A 19,397-nucleotide genomic window follows, 5' to 3' on the forward strand; every position below is an offset into this window, starting at 1 on the left:
AAGAATATATGGTATTAACTAAAAAAAAGAATGGATAATCATTTTTTTAAATGATCAAGATATTTAATGCAAATAGTGAGTAAAATGATAACAACTAGTGATATCTAGAAGAAGCTAGAATATGGTTGATTAATTCATGTGTTTAAGCCGAATCCTACACATGAAATATTAGACATAATGATTACAAAAAAGAATATATCTAAAAGAGAAGTAGCAATATTTTGTTTAATAATTATAGTCTGTTTTTAGGTGTCAATTGGATGATTGAAAGAAAGGAAGCTTCAGCAGAAGAAAGTTTGTAACAAAATAGTAATTGAACCCACTTTATGAAGGTTTACTTTGATAAACGCCCGAAGTCAAAAGCCTGACAACCAACCCTCGCCTCTGGGATTTTTGTTTTTCAGTTGTTTGGGTGAACCTCTTGGATGATGCCTTAATCTTATTTATAATTGTTTAATATGGAGCTGAAGGAAAGAAAATAAAGAAGGATCAAGCCCTGAAGGTATGATTTTTTTCAATCCGAATTCCAATGCAGACCAAATGACAAATACCAAAAGAAAACCCCCAATATAAGAACCAGGAAAAAGGAAAAATCCACAAAAAGTTTTGAAACTTCGAAAAATATTAATATCATCTAACAACAAAGAGGCATAGCATTTGACGATCTTATGGTTATCCACATTACAAGACCCAATTCACTAATCTTAAGGTGTAGCATTCACGATGCGTCGAATTCACGTAAAATGCATTCAGTGTAAAATAAAATAATCATCACAAAGCAACAACATCTAGGTCGACAAGTTAATTAAGACTTCCAATATTAGAGTGGCCTCCTAGTTTACACCGTAGAACCACAAAGCGTGAGGAAATTTGATACTATCAAATGTGAGAAGCATGTTCCAATTTGTGCATTACTTCTACGATTGGTGAACTTAAAGCACCAAACCAATCAAAATCCCAAACCAAGTTCGACGAAGATCACTTCGGACACGACCAGGGGTTGATAGATTTAGCTTGCTAGCTCCAACAACCCACTAACGTTGGTTGATCCCCTCTTGACTCGGTTCTCCTCTCCACATTAAATATAGGTATAGGGAGCGCACAAACGAAGGAAACTTTCACATCGTCTCTTGTTGTCATCCAAAGAAGCGGAGAACTAAAGCAATGGCTTCCTATCTCTGTTCCTCTAAACCTGTACTTCTATTCTCAGCTCTCGTTCTAGGGGCTCTCTCCACCTTCTTGGAGGCACAAGATCCTTCCCAACTGAGCTTGGATTACTACTTGAAGACATGCCCGAAAGCGGAGCAGATCGTGCGAGAAGAGATGGAGCGTGCGGTGCAAGCTGACCCCCGTAATGCCGCTCGCATCCTCCGTCTCCACTTCCATGATTGTTTTGTTCAGGTTAGCACATGTTTGATTCATAGTAACTAAAGATGCCAGAAGACTTGGGAGTTGCATGGAAAGTCTTATCACTTCTTCTGTTAAAAGAGTTTTAAGCTATCGAGAGGACACAAGCATAGTTGAAGACGGGCAAACAATACAGACACTAATAGCCAGCATAGATGATACTTGTGAGGACCCATGTGAATGTATGTTTAGTCCCACATTAGTTATTCTTCGAATAGATCTTGAATACTTATACATGATCAAGGAACCTAAATAATACCTTCCGGTTAACTTGTTTAGATGAAAATGATATACTTTTAGTTTGATAAGGATGTCAGGGCTTAAACGAATAGAGTATATGAGAACTATGCGGACGTATATTTAATCCTACATCAAGTTATTCACTGGATAGCTCTTGAGTACTTGTACAGTATAAAAAAAACTAAATAATTTCTTTTGGCTGGTCTTTTTGGATGAGATAGTCCTTGGTTGTTACTGAGCTTTTTGAATGGGTGCAGGGCTGCGATGGATCGGTGTTGCTGGACGACACGGTCACACTGATAGGGGAGAAGCAAGCAGAGCAGAATGTCAACTCTCTGAAAGGTTTTGACATCGTGGACAGGACGAAGACCAAACTGGAGGCTGAGTGCCCCGGCATCGTCTCCTGTGCTGATCTGCTGGCCATATCAGCCAGAGATGGTGTTGTTCTGGTATCTATCCACGGCACTGCACTTCGCTTCCCATTATATGCGTCAGATTTTTTGAAGATCTTGAGAACCCTGGCAACTGCTGCGCCACCCGCTGATATGAAAACTTCTTCAGCTCTCGCTCTTGAGTCGTTTACTGATGCTTTTGCTCTTCTCCTTGTGTTTCTTTCTTTGAACCGGGCAGGTCGGAGGGCCCTATTGGGATGTACCGGTAGGCAGGAAGGATTCGAAGACAGCTAGCCTGGATCAAGCGAACACAGACATTCCAACTCCGCAGCAGGGCCTGGTCACACTTATCTCCAAGTTCCTGGCGAAAGGCCTCTCAGCAACAGACATGGTGGCCCTTGTAGGTCTGTCCTTTTCGCATCACATCCACTATGGAGGTCTTGCTACACTAGCATATTGGTCTACTCTAATATGTGCCTAAAATCATATTTACCTAATCCATGATGCATCAGGGAAATGCAAACTGCTACAAATGAATCAACTCATAATAGAATTCACTCTAATACATGAATATGAGAAAATCAAGAATCATATTTGGAGGTTCCTTATATCACTCCCTCGTACCAATCTCCTATCATTCATATATATATATATATATATATATATATATATATATATATATATATATATATATATATATATATATATATATATATATATATATATATAATATAATATAATATACAAGTTGCACGTTGCTATCTACCACATCGTTTCGAATGAAATTTTATCATAGTATTCCTCTCATTTTATTTCAAACTGGTATATAATGATTTAATATGAAATCATGAATAGTTATTGGCTCAACCGATGCTTGTTTTCCCTATAGAGATATTGAATAAAATAAATTATTTTTAGTGCTGCCGTGATTTGAAAAAGTAACATGCAAATACCAATAAAAGGTAAGTAAATATATCCGAAACATATAAAATACAGTTTTTCTTTCTTGCATCATATGTAAGGAAAATAAGGATCGATCGTCCTCTCTGGAGCTCTCTTGCTCGTGCCTTCTTACCGCATTTCTTGCCAAAATATTCATGCAAATTCTTTTCTTTTGAGCTTGTTCTTCCTACCGAAGAAGATCCGCTCATCTACCATTTTCTCGTGTATATATATCATATATATTAACAAAATCAAGCAATGTAATTAGTATACTTTATACATGATTAATAAATTCAAATTAAAATATTGCAAATCAAGAGAGTTGTTTATTCCAAAAAATTGCAAGTATATGCGAATTGAACACAAAGCATGCAGACAAAACAAATGTTCTCATCAAATTTCCTCTCCATCTGCCACATCCCGGTATCCTTCTCCCCATGTTTCTAGGTCCGAACCTTATTTATTTCATTGACAAGAATTCCTTGTACCTAAAATAGGACTCACTTGCATCACTTCCAAAAATAGGGGCTCTTGCATCAAACTTTGTGTTTCAACAAATTGATGTTCATGGCATTTAGCCGACTGATGCATGGCATGGACTTATATTCCACTAACGATATCATCGAACCAAATCAAAATTTGCAGGTGCCCACACCATCGGCGTGTCTCGCTGTACGAACTTCCGGGACAGAATCTATGGAGACTTCGAGCTGACAGCAAAGCATGAAGCATCCTCCCTGCCATACCTCAGCAAGTTGAAGGAGGATTGCCCCTTGGATGGAGGAGACGATAACATTTCTCCCATGGATGACTTCACTCCCACCCTCTTCGACAACGCCTTCTTCAAGACCCTCCTCAAAGGAACTGGCCTTCTAAACTCCGATCAGGAGATGTATTCGAGCCTCGTCGGATTCCAAACCTCCAGCCTTGTCGAGAAATACTGGGCTGACCCTGTCGCCTTCTTCAAGCAATTCTCTGATTCTATGGTGAAGATGGGGAACATCACCAACCCTGAGGGTGGAGAAGTGAGGAAGAACTGCAGATTTGTGAACACCTGAGACCTTTGAGCTTTTGTCTACTAATGCTGTACTGCTCGTTTGTTTTCCTATACGTTAACTAAGAAGTTTACGTAACAAGATTTGTATGACGAAAACCTGAAACCTGCTCGGATTGAAATGTACATCATATTTCTTCTCTACTCTAAAATGATTCATTTCTTTCAGAAATCCAATCAAAAACAGTGAGTATTATCGGTGATTGTTTGAACTACCAAAGCAATCTAAGATCACTCTCTTTTTTACAATCAGTCACATCTGGTCAAGGTAAACGAACTCAATGCGAGAATTCCGGGCGCCGAGAATTTTCGGATCACGACCCGAAATCCACCGACGCGTCCAGGGGCTTGAGCACGTCGCGGACGCCGTGGACCACCACGGACCCGTCGTCGAACAGGTCCTCGTCAGACACCGGAACGCCGTTCAGCAGCGACCGGCCGTCCGATCGGTCGACGATGATGGTGAAATCCTCGGCGAACGTCGGCACCACCGTCCCCGCCCCCAGCTCAGCCAGGTCGCTGCCGGAGAGCCGGCACGGCACCACGTGCCGCCGGAACACCACCAAGTGCTCGCTGAAATTCCCCTGACAGGCGCCCAAAGCGGCGTCCCCCGGCGCGAACACCGTCGCTCCCTTGGAGCCGCCCCACTCCAACTGGACATCAAGAAACGCGGCGATCGAGGAGTACCCCATGGATCGGAGCTTGGCCGAGGCGCCAGCGAGGGATCGGCTAGGGTTTGGGGGCTGGCACTGGATTACGGAGCCGGGGGTGGCGAGGGACTGGGCGGGGAGGGAGGAGATCCGGAAGGAGGGGTCGAAGAAGTCGTCGGCGGCGTAGACGATGAGGGAGGCGTTGTCAAATAGGGCGGACTCGTTGATGCGGACGCCGTTGAGGGAGACGCGGCCGTCGGTGGCGGAGGTGGTGATGAGGAGGGATAGGTTGGGGGCGAGGGTGGGGATCTCGGCGCCGTGGGAGAGGGAGCGGAGGGTTTTGGGGCGGAGGCGCTGGGGGGCGAGGTGGAAGCGGAGGAGGGAAAACGGGGGCTGGCCGGAGTCGGAGAAGGCAGCATCGGAGGGGGAGAAGAGGGTGGCTCCTGCGGCGGCGTGGGGGAGGAGCATTTGGGAGGTGAGGTTAAGGGTGAGGGCCATGGATACGTAGCCAGCGGCGGAAAGGGATTCGACGGCGTTGGCGAGGGCTTGGGGGGAAATGGAGAGAGGGGAGGAGAAGGGGAGGACGGATAGGAGGAGGACGGAGAGGAGATGGAGCGCCATTAGGGGCGGCTCGGAGTTCTTGTGCTCTATTTGGTTTGGTTTAGTTGAAGAGAAGGCGGGAAGCGTCAAGAATTCCGAGTAGGAGCGGCAATTTATGACCCACATCCGCCCCGCTACAAGAAGAAGCGGGTTTCAGTAAGCGATAAACCGGTGAAGGTTGTGAACGGTCCTTATTGCTCAAAACTATTTTATTAAATGAGTCGGATCTGTCAAATTCCTTCCCGCGGGCCTTTCAGTTGAACGACTGGGTCGAGCCATGACTCATCTCACTTAAGACATTTTTAATCTATCTAAAATATGTTACTTTATTTAAAACCGATTGAAACTGTTTAACTTGATTTGATCTATTTATTTAATTAAATTTGTTTAATAAATAGATCGGCTCCAATTTAATATATCTTTGACCTAATCTGTATTGAACAGAGCCTGTATCGGATCTAATCGGATAGATTCCCAACCCTAGCTCCGAGAGTGAAAGTTGGGATAACTCAAGATTCCACTAAGTAGAGAGGATTAGTGGAGAGTTATTCCTCCGAATATATCCTACCAAATACCTGAAAAGCATCTTAGGGTGGTCCTATTCAGATAAGTGCAAGAAGTAAGAGGGAAAGGATGGTTCGTTTCTGTTGGGGGAAAAACCCCAAGTCATCGCCACGGAGGCGCTCGGCTAGGAAGCGCCGACCAGAAAGGCGCTCGGTCAAAGAGCGCCGATCAGAGAAAGCGCCAAGAGGCGCCCAACCGAAATAACCAAGTAGGGATGCTCGGCTAGAAAGAGCCGACCAGCGGGCGCCGACCAAAGAAGCGCTCAAGTAGAAAGCGCTGACCAGAGACAGCGCCAAGTAGAGGCGCTCGGCTAGGAGGTGCTCGCCCAGAAGGCGCCGACCAGGAGTACTCAAAAGCAACCCCGCCACAGGGTGCCCCATTGGGCGACCAGCTCGGCTCGGCACCCTTGCCGAGCCGATGCCTTTACCAAATAATTCAACTCTCGCTTGACCCTCTAAGGGACCTGACAACTCCACTATAACCTGCCGCTATCTTCAAGCCATCAAGGCATAAGATCTCCGCAGGTATTCAGCACGACCTGCCATTAATGCACGAGGCTCCCTCAAGTCTCCGATGCACTCAGTCATTTAATGAACACGGCCCAAGACGATCTCCGGATCACTGAACCATCAGAGCGTATGGCTCTCCCTGACCGCCGGTTCATTCGGTAATAAATGCACTTACCATCCACGGACCCCAGGCCCACCACGGCCGGCGGTTCAACCACTTCAACAGGTCCGATCGACCGTGACAACTCCCTGATTCCGGTCTGATCCGGTCCCGTTCTCCATCACGCCATTAATGGGCCAAATCGTGCCCAATTATTACAGAACGGGACAAACCTACTGTCACCTCCCAGGTAACCGAATCCTCCTATAAAAGGAAACCTGGGGGGAAGAGGAAAGGGGACTGGACTCGGACTGGACTCTGGGGTCTGGACTCTGAGGACTCTCAGGACCCTTGGGACTGAACCCTCTTGGACAGCACAGATATAATGGATGACATCATCTTCTTCATCTTCTTGATCTAATCTAAATATTCTTGCTGTCTTCTCCACATATTTTCTTCCCTGCTCTCTCCACATATTCGCCCCCTTTGACTTAGGCATCGGAGGGCCGGCGCCGGAGAGCCCGGCCACCGGTTCTTCCTGCAGGACTCGCACCCCACAGTGGAGGACGCCACCAGTCGGCGCACCGTCGACCACCCTTCTAGCGGCGGAGCTCTGCCCCCCCAGGAGGACGCCACCAGCCGGCGCACCGTTGACCACCCTTCCAGCGCCGTCGATCGCCGCCCCTGCGGCGGAAGCCCCTCCTTCCCTGGCTTCGCGGCGGCCCCCGGGTCCAATTTCCAGCAACAGTTGGCGCTAGAGGAAGGGCCCGAGTTCGCTGCCATGAAGCTAAGAAGCAAAGGGACTTCCAATGCCTCTCGACGTCCTCCACCTAGCCCGGAGCGTTCCGTCCGAAACCCATCACCTCCGACCGAGTCAGTTCATCAAGTTCGGCCGGAGCAGTTCGATGCCCTGGTACAACAGGTGCAGGCCCTGGCTACCGCTGTCCAAAGCCTGCAGCCCAGGGGCATCCCAACGGCACTGCCTCCTCCGGCTCCAGTTCAACCGGAGCCTCCCACAAGCGGACTTCACCTTCGAGGTCAGGACTCCCAAGTCCAGGCCTCCCTTTGGAGAGAGCACCCAGCCAGAGGCCACGGAGGCTGGCCATAGCCTTCAGAAGCTGAATCGGTTCCAGGGCAACCTGCGCTCGAACGAACCACTGCAGCGATCCTCCAGAACGATGAACTCGACCGGAAGGTCGAGAGGCTGGAACGTCAAATCCAGGCACTCCACGGGAGGAAGTCAGGACATAACGGCGACTTCGAGTTCAATACGAAGTCGCCCTTCTCCCAGGAAATTGAAGATGAACCGGTCCTGTTACGGTTCAAGATGCCCCAGGTGGAGCCCTACAACGGCAAGGCTGATCCCCTGGACTACCTGGAAAGCTACCGGGTCTTAATGGCCCTACAAGGAGCCTCGGAGGCCATGATGTGCAAAGCTTTTCCGACGACACTCCGAGGACCAGCCCGGCTGTGGTTTACCGGGCTAAAGCCGAGTACTGTCTCCTCCTTTGAGCAGCTCGGCAGACAGTTTGCTGGCAATTTCGCCGCCAGCCAGCCCCAGCGGCAGACATCCGACTCCCTACTTGATATCAAACAAAAGGAGGGAGAATCCTTCAAGGAGTATTTGGACCGGTTCACCGCCGCAACATGGGAGGTCCGGGAGCTTGACCAGTCAATCGCCATGTCGGCGCTGAAGACTGGAGCCCGGTCCTATAGATTTCTCTTCTCGATTGAGAAGAATTTTCCCGCGGACCTCACCGAGATGTTCGCTCGGGCGCGGAAGTACGCCAAGGCCGAAGAAGCCGTGGCCGTCAGGCGGGGTGGGACCGAGCAGAACCTCAAGAAAAGACGCCGCGAGGAGCGTGGCCAGCCCAGAGGCCCGTCTCCGCGACGAGCTAAGAATCCGCCCCGCCCGAAGAGTCCACCCCGGCTGAGGGGACCGCCACAGCAGAGGTCACCACTCCGCCCGAGGTTCCCACTGCAAGCCCCTGCACCCGAAGGGAGGTATGAAAGATATACTCCCCTCAACGCTCCTCGGGCTGAAATCCTCATGGAGATCGAGAGTCGGGATCGCATCCGGCTCCCACCTCCGAAGCCAGACACCCGAACCCGGCGTGACAACCGGAAGTATTGCCGTTTCCATCGGGATCAAGGCCATGATACCGAGGAGTGTTACCAGCTCCGAAATGAGATCGAAGCATTCATCCGCCGAGGGGTGCTCGATCGGTTTGTGCAAGGCCGGCGTGAAGAAAAGCAGCCAGCCGAAAGAGCCGCGCAGCCTGAAGGTTCAAATGCCAACAGGCCCATCGCTGGCATCATCAACACCATCCGAGGCGGAGCCTCAGCAGGAGGAGCTTCAGGGGAAGAAACCTCCCCGAAACGCCTGCGCGCCTCTGAAGCTATCTCCTTTTCAGACGATGATCTAGAGGGGGTCGAAACTCCCCATGATGATGCCGTGGTCATCTCCATGATCATAAATAGATTTGATGTAAAACGCATCTTAGTTGATAATGGAAGCTCGGCGAATGTTTTGTACTTTGGTGCATATTGTAAAATGGGGATGACCAAAGAACAGCTGCGGAGGATGAATGCTCCGTTGGTTGGGTTCACTGGGGATTCAGTCCCAGTAGAGGGCGAGATCGACCTTTTGGTCACAGCCGGGCTCGCCCCCCGTGAAAGTACCGTGGGGATGAACTTCCTCGTGATACGCCTTCCCTCGGTCTATAATGCCATCCTCGGAAGGCCAGGCCTCAACGCCCTCCGAGCGGTGGTCTCCACTCATCACCTGCTCATGCGATTCCCCACCAGCCAGGGGGTCGGCGAAGTCCGAGGGGACCAAATGGTGGCAAGGAGATGCTACCTGGCGACCCACGAGGCAAAGCGACCCGCCGAGGTGCCTGCCCCAGCAACTGACCAGCCCTCAACTGAGGTCATGGAGGCACGGGTCGACCCTCAGAAAGAGCGGTTACAGCCTGGTGAGTTACTAATCCAAGTTCCCTTACGAGAGAGCTTTCCTGAGCTAACCGTGCAGGTCGGCTCTGGCCTCGATGAGCACGAGAGGAGTCGTCTCGTCAATTTCCTGCGAGACAACATGGATGTCTTCGCATGGTCGCCTGCAGACATGCCGGGGATAGATCCAGAGGTCATGGTCCACCGGCTCCAAGTAAAGCCAACCAGCAAGCCTGTGCGGCAGAAGAAGCGAGGCGCCGCCCCTGAGCGCCAGCGAGCAGCAGCCGAGGAGGTCAGTAAGCTCCTTGGAGCTGGCTTCATCCGGGAGATAGCCTACCCGGAGTGGCTCGCCAATGTGGTCCTCGTCAAGAAGGCCAACGGGAAGTGGCGTATGTGTGTGGACTACACCGACCTGAATAAAGCCTGCCCAAAGGATAGCTTCCCACTCCCCAGCATCGATCAGCTCGTAGACTCCACCTCGGGTCACGAGCTGCTGGCATTCATGGACGCCTTCTCCGGATACAACCAGATCCGCATGGCGCCGGAAGACGAGGAAAAGACCGCCTTCATCACCGACGGAGGAACTTACTGCTACAAGATGATGCCATTCGGCTTGAAAAATGCCGGGGCAACTTATCAAAGGCTGGTCAGCCGGATCTTCAAAGACCAGATAGGCCGGAATATGGAGGTCTATGTGGACGATATGCTGGTAAAAAGCAAGGTGGCACAAGATCATGTAGCCGACCTCAATGAAGCATTCTCCACGCTCCGAAAATACCAGATGAAGCTCAATCCAGCCAAATGTGCATTCAGGGTCACCTCCGGCAAATTCCTCGGCTTCATCATTACACAACGAGGAATTGAGGCTAATCCAGAGAAGATCCGAGCTCTCCAAGAGATGACGCCTCCCAGGACGGTCAAGGAGGTACAACGGCTCACAGGCCGAGTTGCAGCTCTCGGGAGATTCATCTCCCGCTCGGCTGAGCGCTGCCTTACATTCTTCGCAGCCCTCAAGAAGCCGAAGAATTTTTTGTGGTCGGACAAGTGCCAGCAATCTTTTGAAGAGCTCAAGCACCTCCTGGCTTCCCCTCCCCTGCTCACAAAGCCTCACCAGGGCGAGCTTCTCTACCTGTATCTGGCCGTCTCCCCTGTGGCAGTAAGCTCGGTCCTGAGAGGAGGGCAAACTTCAGAAGCCAGTATATTGCACCAGCCGGGTCTTGAGGGACGCCGAGACTCGATACACCAAGCTTGAGAAGACTGCCTATGCCCTGGTCATCTCAGCTCGGAGGCTCCGACCCTACTTCCAAGCCCACACAGTGGCTGTGCTGACCGACCAGCCGGTCAAGCAGATCCTGCAGAAATCAGATCGCGCGGGACGGATCGCCAAATGGGCCATCGAGCTCGGGGAATTCGACATCGAGTACCGACCCAGACCGGCGATCAAAGCACAAGCGCTCGCAGACTTTATTGTCGAGTGCACTATACTGGATGAGATCGAGCCCGAACCTGAACCACCAGTGGAGCAGACCCCGAGTTTGACATGGACTCTGCATGTCGATGGCTCTTCAAACTCGGGGGGTAGCGGAGCAGGGCTCATCCTCACCAGCCCAGAAGGGGTGGTCGCCGAGCAAGCCTTGCGCCTCGAGTTCCCTGCTTCCAATAATATGGCGGAGTACGAAGCGCTCGTCGCCGGGCTCAAGCTAGCCAAAGAGCTAGGAGTGAAGGACTTGAAGGCCTTCAGTGATTCTCAGCTCGTCATCAACCAAATTGTGGGTGACTTCGAAGCCAGAGACCCGACCATGCAGAAGTATCTTCAGAAGGTACGGGATCTCGCCTCGACCCTGGACTCTTTTCACATTCAACATGTTGCCAGGTCGGAGAACCTCAGGGCCGACCAGCTATCAAAGCTGGCGTCCTCTCGCATGAGCGAGCTTCTCAAGGAGGCAGTACTGGAGTATCTCCAAAAGCCCAGTACAAATGAGCCCGAGCAGACCCTCTGCACTGAGTTCGAGCCAAGCTGGATGGACGAACTCATCGGCTACCTGCAAGACGAAGTCCTCCCCACCGACGAACAAGAGGCTCGCCGGATCAAACGCCTCGCTACCCGGTACATATTGTACGAGGGAAAGCTCTATCGGAGATCCTTCACCTCTCCCCTCCTCAGATGCCTCCGCCCAACGGAGGCTGATTATGCCCTACGCGAAGTCCACGAAGGAATTTGCGGGAACCATTTGGGAGGGCGAGCATTGGCCCATAAAATTCTGCGGCAAGGATATTATTGGCCAACACTCCAGAAGGATGCTATGGACTTCGTCCAAAGATGTGACCGGTGCCAAAGGAACGCCAATGTTCAGCGCCAGCCTTCGGCCCCTTTGACTTCTATCAGCTCCCCTTGGCCCTTTGCCCAGTGGGAAATTGACATCCTAGGGCCATTTCCACTGGCCACCGGGCAAAGAAAATTTCTGGTCGTCTCCATCGACTACTTCACCAAGTGGGTGGAAGCCGAGCCCCTTGCCCGGATCACCGAGCAGAAGATGCGGGATTTTGTTTGGAAGTCCATTATCTGCAGATTCGGGCTTCCCCGCATCCTCATCTCTGACAACGGTCGCCAATTCGACAACATTCACTTCAGAGAGTTCTGCTCCGAGCTTGGCATTGACCACCGCTTCACCTCGGTCGCGCACCCTCAGACGAACGGAGAAACCGAGGTAACAAATCGTACTATTTTGCAGGGTCTCAAAGCCAGGCTCGACAAATCCAAAGGACAATGGGTCGAAGACCTATATAATGTCCTGTGGGCTTACCGGACCACGTTCCGTGTCCCCACCGCTCAGAAGCAACCTCGACTTGATCGAGGAAACAAGGGAGGCCGCCCGAGTTCGTATGGCGAGGTACCAGCAAAAGACAGCTCAGTACTACAACGCCAGGGTCAAAATCAAATCTTTCAGACCAGGGGACCTTGTCCTCAGGAGAGCTGAAGTCTTCCGACCAACTGAGCAAGGGAAGCTGGCCCCGAACTGGGAAGAACCATACCGAGTCACGCGCATCCGCCGACCCGGAACTTATCAGCTAGAGTCTCTAGATGGGACTCTCATTCCGCGGAGCTGGAGCTCTGAAAATCTCCGCGTGTACCATCAGTAGAACCCTAAGGGGTTCCCCATTATTCAATTATTGAATTTCATTTTATGAATTCCATTTCATAACAAACTTATGGTCCGCATACTCATTTTGAGCTCACCGATTCTCCTGATTATCTCATGGTGTCAGGTTTATTTCTCCTACCCTGACCACGGTCGGGATGCCCTGCCACAACGGGATGCCCCGATTCGTCGGGATGGCCCGAGACGTCGGGATATGAGTTAGCGGTCCTCTCTGACCGGACGAGCTCGGCTCGTGCTCCATCGGCTATGAGTTAGCGGTCCTCTCTGACCGGACGAGCTCGGCTCGTGCTCCTACCCTGAGACGTCAGGATGCCCCAATATATTGGGATGCCCTGCCACAACGGGATGCCCCGATCCGTCGGGATGGCCCGAGACGTCGGGATATGAGTTAGCGGTCCTCTCTGACCGGACAAGCTCGGCTCGTGCTCCATCGGCTTTGAGTTAGCGGTCCTCTCTGACCGGACGAGCTCGGCTCGTGCTCCATCGGCTATGAGTTAGCGGTCCTCTCTAACCGGACGAGCTCGGCTCGTGCTCCTACTCTGACCACGGTCAGGATGCCCCGAGACGTCGGGATGCCCCGATCCGTCGGGATGCCCCGAGACGTCGGGATGCCCCGGCTATAGGGACGCCCGAGACGTCGGAATATGAGTTAGCGATCCTCTCTGACCGGACGAGCTCGGCTCGTGCTCCATCGGCTATGAGTTAGCGGTCCTCTCTGACCGGACGAGCTCGGCTCGTGCTCCATCGGCTATGAGTTAGCGGTCCTCTCTGACCGGACGAGCTCGGCTCGTGCTCCTACCCTGACCACGGTCAGGATGCCCCGAGACGTCGGGATGCCCCGGCTATAGGGATGCTCGAGGCATCGAGATGAGTAGCGGTCCTCTCTGACCGGACGAGCTCGGCTCGTGCTCCATCGGCTTCAGCCAACGAGCTCAGCCCGCTCTTCATTTTTGGATTTCTCTGCCGACGTCCCCAAAGAACGGAGTCCGAGCAGAGAAGCGTCTTCAGTCGCCTCGGCGCAAGGACGCACACGGTACAAGGTACCCATTTACTTAATGTTTCTACATTAATCTCTATATTGTCTATTTTTGGATTTCTCTGCCGACGTCCCCAAAGAACGGAGTCCGAGCAGAGAAGCGTCTTCAGTCGCCTCGGCGCAAGGACGCACACGGTACAAGGTACCCATTTACTTAATGTTTCTACATTAATCTCTATATTGTCTATTCTATTTTTGGATTTCTCTGCCGACGTCCCCAAAGAACGGAGTCCGAGCAGAGAAGCGTCTTCAGTCGCCTCGGCGCAAGGACGCACACGGTACAAGGTACCCATTTATTTAATGTTTCTACATTATCTATTCTGTTCTCGGATTTCTCCCTGCCGATGTCCTCCAAGAATGGACACCGAGCAGAAGAGCGTCTTCGATCGCCTCGGCGAAGAAGTGCTCATGACACCAACACAATATTATGCTAAGTCCGGCGAATCCCCGTCACGAGCTGACGGGCATTCGACCCATTCGTTGGAAACGAATCTGGTCCGCCCCGGCAACGCGAGGATCGAAACTTGCTAACTTCGCTGAAGTTCAAGTCCTGGTGACCGCCTTAGGGCTCGGTCGAGTCCTGGACTAGGCTCGGAAAAACTCTCCGAGCCCAAATCCTTAGGTATAAGCACAAGCGTTGCTATACCACTGATTGAAGGACCAAGCAATGGAGCTTGGCAAGCTAAACTTAAACTCAAACCCTGTGGCGGAAAAAGCTGAGGCCCTAGAGCCCATATCCACGGAACCTAAAGCGGATCCGAGTAGGAAAACTAGGACTACGACAGACGAGTTTCCAAAAAAGAAATGTATATTCATTTCAAAAAGGCCCGTAGGCTAAGTACAAAATTCGGGTTTGGCCCTTACAAGTACGGGAGGCCATCCCGACTTTACAAAACGAAACAAAAATTACACTAAGGCCCGCTCCCGACCACTTCGGCTTCGGCAGTGTCGGGAGCGGCGGGCTCAGCAGTCGGGACCTCCTCGGCCTCGACAGCAATGGGAGTAGCCTCGGGGGCGGCTTCGGTCGCCTCGGCCTCCGGAGTCTCTGCCTCTGCATCCGGCCTTTCGACCCCTGCTCCCGGTTGGAGCAGGTTCACATCAAAATCCGGGAAAAGCCGCCGCAACTGGTTACGGAAGTCCCGGAAGCCTTGGATTAGCCCGTTCACGCCCTCCTCTTCTAGGAGGTCGCGGAACTCCGCCGATTCGCGAAAGAGCGCCACCGCGCTCTGAGCTTGCTCCCGAGCCTCGAGCTCCCGAGCCTCGTGGTAGGCGGCCTTCTTCTCGAGGGTTTTTATTTCCCGCTCAAGCTCCGAATGTCGGAGGCGGGCATTCTCCACCTCCTGCTCGCGAGAGGCCAGCGCTTGCTCGACTTCGGCCAATCGAGCCTCAGCGGCGCGCAGCTCGGACCTCGCCAACGCATGCGCGCCCTTTTCCTCATCGAGCTCGGCGGTAAGAGCTCGAATCCTTCCCTCAGATGCTCTGACCTTTTCTTGGAGCACCTGTCGTTCGGCCTCAGAGGCCTGGTACTTCGCTTCGGAGGCCTGGTACTTCGCCTCGGCGGCCGTGTACCTCGTCTGGGCCTCGTCGTACCCGCGCTGGCACCTCCGGGCCTTCTCCCGGTATTCTTGAACAAGGTGCATCAGCATCTCCGTCTCGTGCAAATGCTGTAAAAGAGACGAAAAGGAAAACATAAGACGCCACAAATAAAAAATCTATACAGATTACACAGGTGGGAAATTTTACTTATCCGGACGGCGTTGCAGCGGGTATAGTCCATGAAAGCATTATAGCTCATGGACCGTATCATTGCCCGGTCGGCTGGGAGCAGCGCGACCCGGGATATCTCCAGCGCTACTCGAGGGTTCTCGAGGGCTGAATCACCCTCGAACACCGACCAGGTGGGTGCAAGGGGCACCCGTCCTTCCGAGCCCGATGGGCCCGGAAGGCCAGCATCGGCTGGCCTAGGTAGAGCCGACCCCGAGGCTCCCTGACTGCTCCCCGGTTCGGAGCTAGGGGGCTGGGGTCGGACGAGCGGCCGGTCTGACCGCCGCACAACTATAGCGGGGCGTGCAAGCACGGGACCCGCTGAACTCCTCCCCTGGTCGGCAACTGGAGCGTCCTGCCGACCAGGAATCTGCGCCAAGGGCGCCGGACATAGGGGCGCCATCGAGGCTCCTCTGGAGCCCGAGCCCCCGGAATCCACGCCCTCCCTCCGACCAGCTTCGGGGCGCGCGGGCTGAGAAGGACCCGCCTCGGAGCGAGCGGGGCGCGAAGGACCCGCCTCGGAGTGAGCGGGCCGGGAAGGACCCTCCTCGGTCACTGCTGTCGCTGGGGCCTTGGAGGTCGCCGAGACCTTTTGCTTTTTTCTCGGCTCGGTCGGCTCGCCCGAGAGCTCGGCTGCCCTCTTTTGGAAGCGGGCATAGAGGACTTCACTTTTCGTCACCATCTTTGCGATATCTGCAAAGGCAAAAAGGATTAGAACATTAGAACAGTAAGGAAATAAATACACCTTAAAATTACCCTTACCATGGGGACGCGCCGAGCTCAAGCCCACGTTTACCAAAGCGTCCTCACATATGAGGCCGTTCAGCAAGATGCCGTTCCTGAGGCTGCGGATGGCGTCGAAGATCTCCTGCTCACGCTGAGAAAGTCTGGGGGGTTTGTTGATGGCCTTGAGCTGAGCCGGTCCCCACCTGGGGTCAAACCCCCAGGACTGTGCAGAACCAAGGAAGAAGAATTTCTCCTTCCAGCCATGAATGGATGAGCGGGCGCCATGAAAAAGTGGCCGACCCACCCGAAGGGCGATGTACAGCCACTCTCCGTCTTCCGGATTCGACTTAAAGATAAAAAGTCGCCGGAAGACGCTGACAGAGGTCGGAATCCCCTGCAGTAAACACAGGGACAGAAAACCGACCACCGTCCTCCAGGCGTTCGGAGTAAGCTGCGCCGGGACCAACTGGCACGTCGTTAGCAGCTCATTCACAAAGCCGTGAAGAGGAAATCGGAGGCCGGCCCAGAGCGACTCCAGATGCACTCCGATCCGGCCTACCGGAGGATCGGTTATCCGATCCCTCCGCCTGGCGGGCTCCAAACGGAACCCGTGAAGAGGGAAGAACCACTCTTCGGTCATCTCGACCTCCAGGACACTCATGGTGGACTCAACTTCGCTAGGGACAGAACCCATTGCAAGAGAAAAAGAAATCAAAAGAGGAGGGGAACCTGGGGAAGACGCCGGAGAAAAGGGACTTCGGTCTGAGGAAGACTGGAAGAATAAAAAGCTGGAAGCAGAAGGCAATAGAAAGAGGATAGAGGGCCAGGGGAGAGTTTAAATAGACCTCCCCAACGGCCCGAATCAGCGAGAAAAATGCTGCATCCGGTTTAGATGGCAACGCGTGTCGGTCCAAAAGACAAAGCGACGCATCTAATTAGGGCTAGCACTTCGGACGCCGAAACGCCCCATCGGATCGTGCGGCCCCATCATGAGCCCACGACGCGAGGACGCTTCGCAAGAAGTGTCCCAATAATGAGACTCCTCGGGTAAGGAGAGACGCCGCCTATTAAAGGCATCTCGAAGCGCTCGATAATTCAAAACGCGCAACAAATTAAAATTTTCGGAATCCGTAATGCCCCAACTAAAGCTACTTCCCGCGCTCCAGCTGGTAGCCAACTGAAACTCGGAAGTCGGGGGGTAGTGTTGGGGGAAAAACCCCAAGTCATCGCCATGGAGGCGCTCGGCTAGGAAGCGCCGACCGGAAAGGCGCTCGGTCAAAGAGCGCCGACCAGAGAAAGCGCCAAGAGGCGCCCAACCGAAATAACCAAGTAGGGATGCTCGGCTAGAAAGAGCCGACCAGCGGGCGCCGACCAAAGAAGCGCTCAAGTAGAAAGCGCTGACCAGAGACAGCGCCAAGTAGAGGCGCTCGGCTAGGAGGTGCTCGCCCAGAAGGCGCCGACCAGGAGTACTCAAAAGCAACCCCGCCACAGGGTGCCCCATTGGGCGACCAGCTCGGCTCGGCACCCTTGCCGAGCCGATGCCTTTACCAAATAATTCAACTCTCGCTTGACCCTCTAAGGGACCTGACAACTCCACTATAACCTGCCGCTATCTTCAAGCCATCAAGGCATAAGATCTCCGTAGGTATTCAGCACGACCTGCCATTAATGCACGAGGCTCCCTCAAGTCTCCGATGCACTCAGTCATTTAATGAACATGGCCCAAGACGATCTCCGGATCACTGAATCATCAGAGCGTATGGCTCTCCCTGACCGCCGGTTCATTCGGTAATAAATGCACTTACCATCCACGGACCCCAGGCCCACCACGGCCGGCGGTTCAACCACTTCAACAGGTCCGATCGACCGTCACAACTCCCTGATTCCGATCTGATCCGGTCCCGTTCTCCATCACGCCATTAATGGGCCAAATCGTGCCCAATTATTACAGAACGGGACAAACCTACTGTTACCTCCCAGGTAACCGAATCCTCCTATAAAAGGGAACCTGGGGGGAAGAGGAAAGGGGACTGGACTCGGACTGGACTCTGGGGTCTGGACTCTGAGGACTCTCAGGACCCTTGGGACTGAACCCTCTTGGACAGCACAGATACAATGGATGACATCATCTTCTTCATCTTCTTGATCTAATCTAAATATTCTTGCTGTCTTCTCCACATATTTTCTTCCCTGCTCTCTCCACATATTCGCCCCCTCTGACTTAGGCATCGGAGGGCCGGCGCCGGGGAGCCCGGCCACCGGTTCTTCCTGCAGGACTCGCACCCCACAGTGGAGGACGCCACCAGTCGGCGCACCGTCGACCACCCTTCCAGCGGCGGAGCTCTGCCCCCCAGGAGGACGCCACCAGCCGGCGCACCGTTGACCACCCTTCCAGCGCCGTCGATCGCCGCCCCTGCGGCGGAAGCCCCTCCTTCCCCGGCTTCGCGGCGGCCCCCGGGTCCAATTTCCAGCAACAGTTTCTATTATTTCAGCAGAATAAAGGGTGATTTATGATTATGATAAAATCTAAATCATTGTGAAAACCGGTTAACTATAGGTATAAATCAGTTGACCTTTTATATAATTATCAAGCAATGTCCTAAATGCTATTTTCCAGAGAACAATTTTTTGGGCTTATTTTGGACATTGGATAAAATCTTCCACTGGCCTTCTCATCCGAAAGTACGTTGGAATGGTGGACTGGTTGAAGAGGTTGACAGAGATTGGGGTAATCAGCTTGTTGTGTACCATAGACGAGGTAAGTGATTTGTGAGAGCTTTAATACCATTTAATTGCAGTAATCCAGCAAAAACCCGGGATCGGTACGTGCTGGAGTGCACAATTTTTATTTATTAATTATGATCTCTCAGTCCAAAATTCCAATGGAGTCAATTCCGCAAGATATGAATCCCAACTCATCAAATCTCTACCCTGATCTCGCTGCACGTCAAAGCTCCAGAAACCGACATTAATTCATACCGTGTCTTCAAGCCCCACATCATGAACATTGGTGAGGCAAGTAAAATTTTATTGATGGGGAATAAAGAACAGTATTTATTGAATAATATTTTCTTCTTCTTTCTTGAGAGAAGAAGCAGAGAAACAAGAAGACTCTATTACTTAAACTTCTCCACTTAATAACCATCTCTAGCATGTCATAGTTCCTAGGAGTGAGAAAGGATTACCAACCCTCCCTTACAATTTTGGGCAATGAATTCCATCACCCATGAAAGGCATCCAACTCTCTGATGAACTATTCTGGCAATAAATTTTGCACTTGCAGCACTTGGGCAGTTTAAACTC

General features: G+C 52.2%; 2 protein-coding genes across 2 annotated transcripts; one reads left to right on the plus strand and one right to left on the minus strand.

Moving 5' to 3' along the window:
• The first annotated feature begins 1,121 nt into the window (after positions 1-1,121).
• LOC103719518 (peroxidase 11) lies at positions 1,122-4,161 on the plus strand. Its single transcript, XM_017845815.3, has 4 exons — positions 1,122-1,401; positions 1,905-2,096; positions 2,278-2,443; positions 3,627-4,161. The coding sequence occupies exons 1-4, from the start codon at positions 1,165-1,167 to the stop codon at positions 4,037-4,039; spliced, it is 1,008 nt and encodes a 335-aa protein (XP_017701304.1). The 5' UTR covers positions 1,122-1,164; the 3' UTR covers positions 4,040-4,161.
• A 128-nt stretch (positions 4,162-4,289) lies between these two features.
• Positions 4,290-5,470, minus strand: LOC103719526 (putative fasciclin-like arabinogalactan protein 20). Its single transcript, XM_008808819.3, has one exon. The coding sequence runs from the start codon at positions 5,409-5,411 to the stop codon at positions 4,350-4,352; it is 1,062 nt and encodes a 353-aa protein (XP_008807041.2). The 5' UTR covers positions 5,412-5,470; the 3' UTR covers positions 4,290-4,349.
• Between the last annotated feature and the right edge of the window lie 13,927 nt (positions 5,471-19,397).

The sequence above is a fragment of the Phoenix dactylifera genome, chromosome 7 (genome assembly GCF_009389715.1).
Source record: "Phoenix dactylifera cultivar Barhee BC4 chromosome 7, palm_55x_up_171113_PBpolish2nd_filt_p, whole genome shotgun sequence".
Classification (NCBI taxonomy): domain Eukaryota; kingdom Viridiplantae; phylum Streptophyta; class Magnoliopsida; order Arecales; family Arecaceae; genus Phoenix; species Phoenix dactylifera.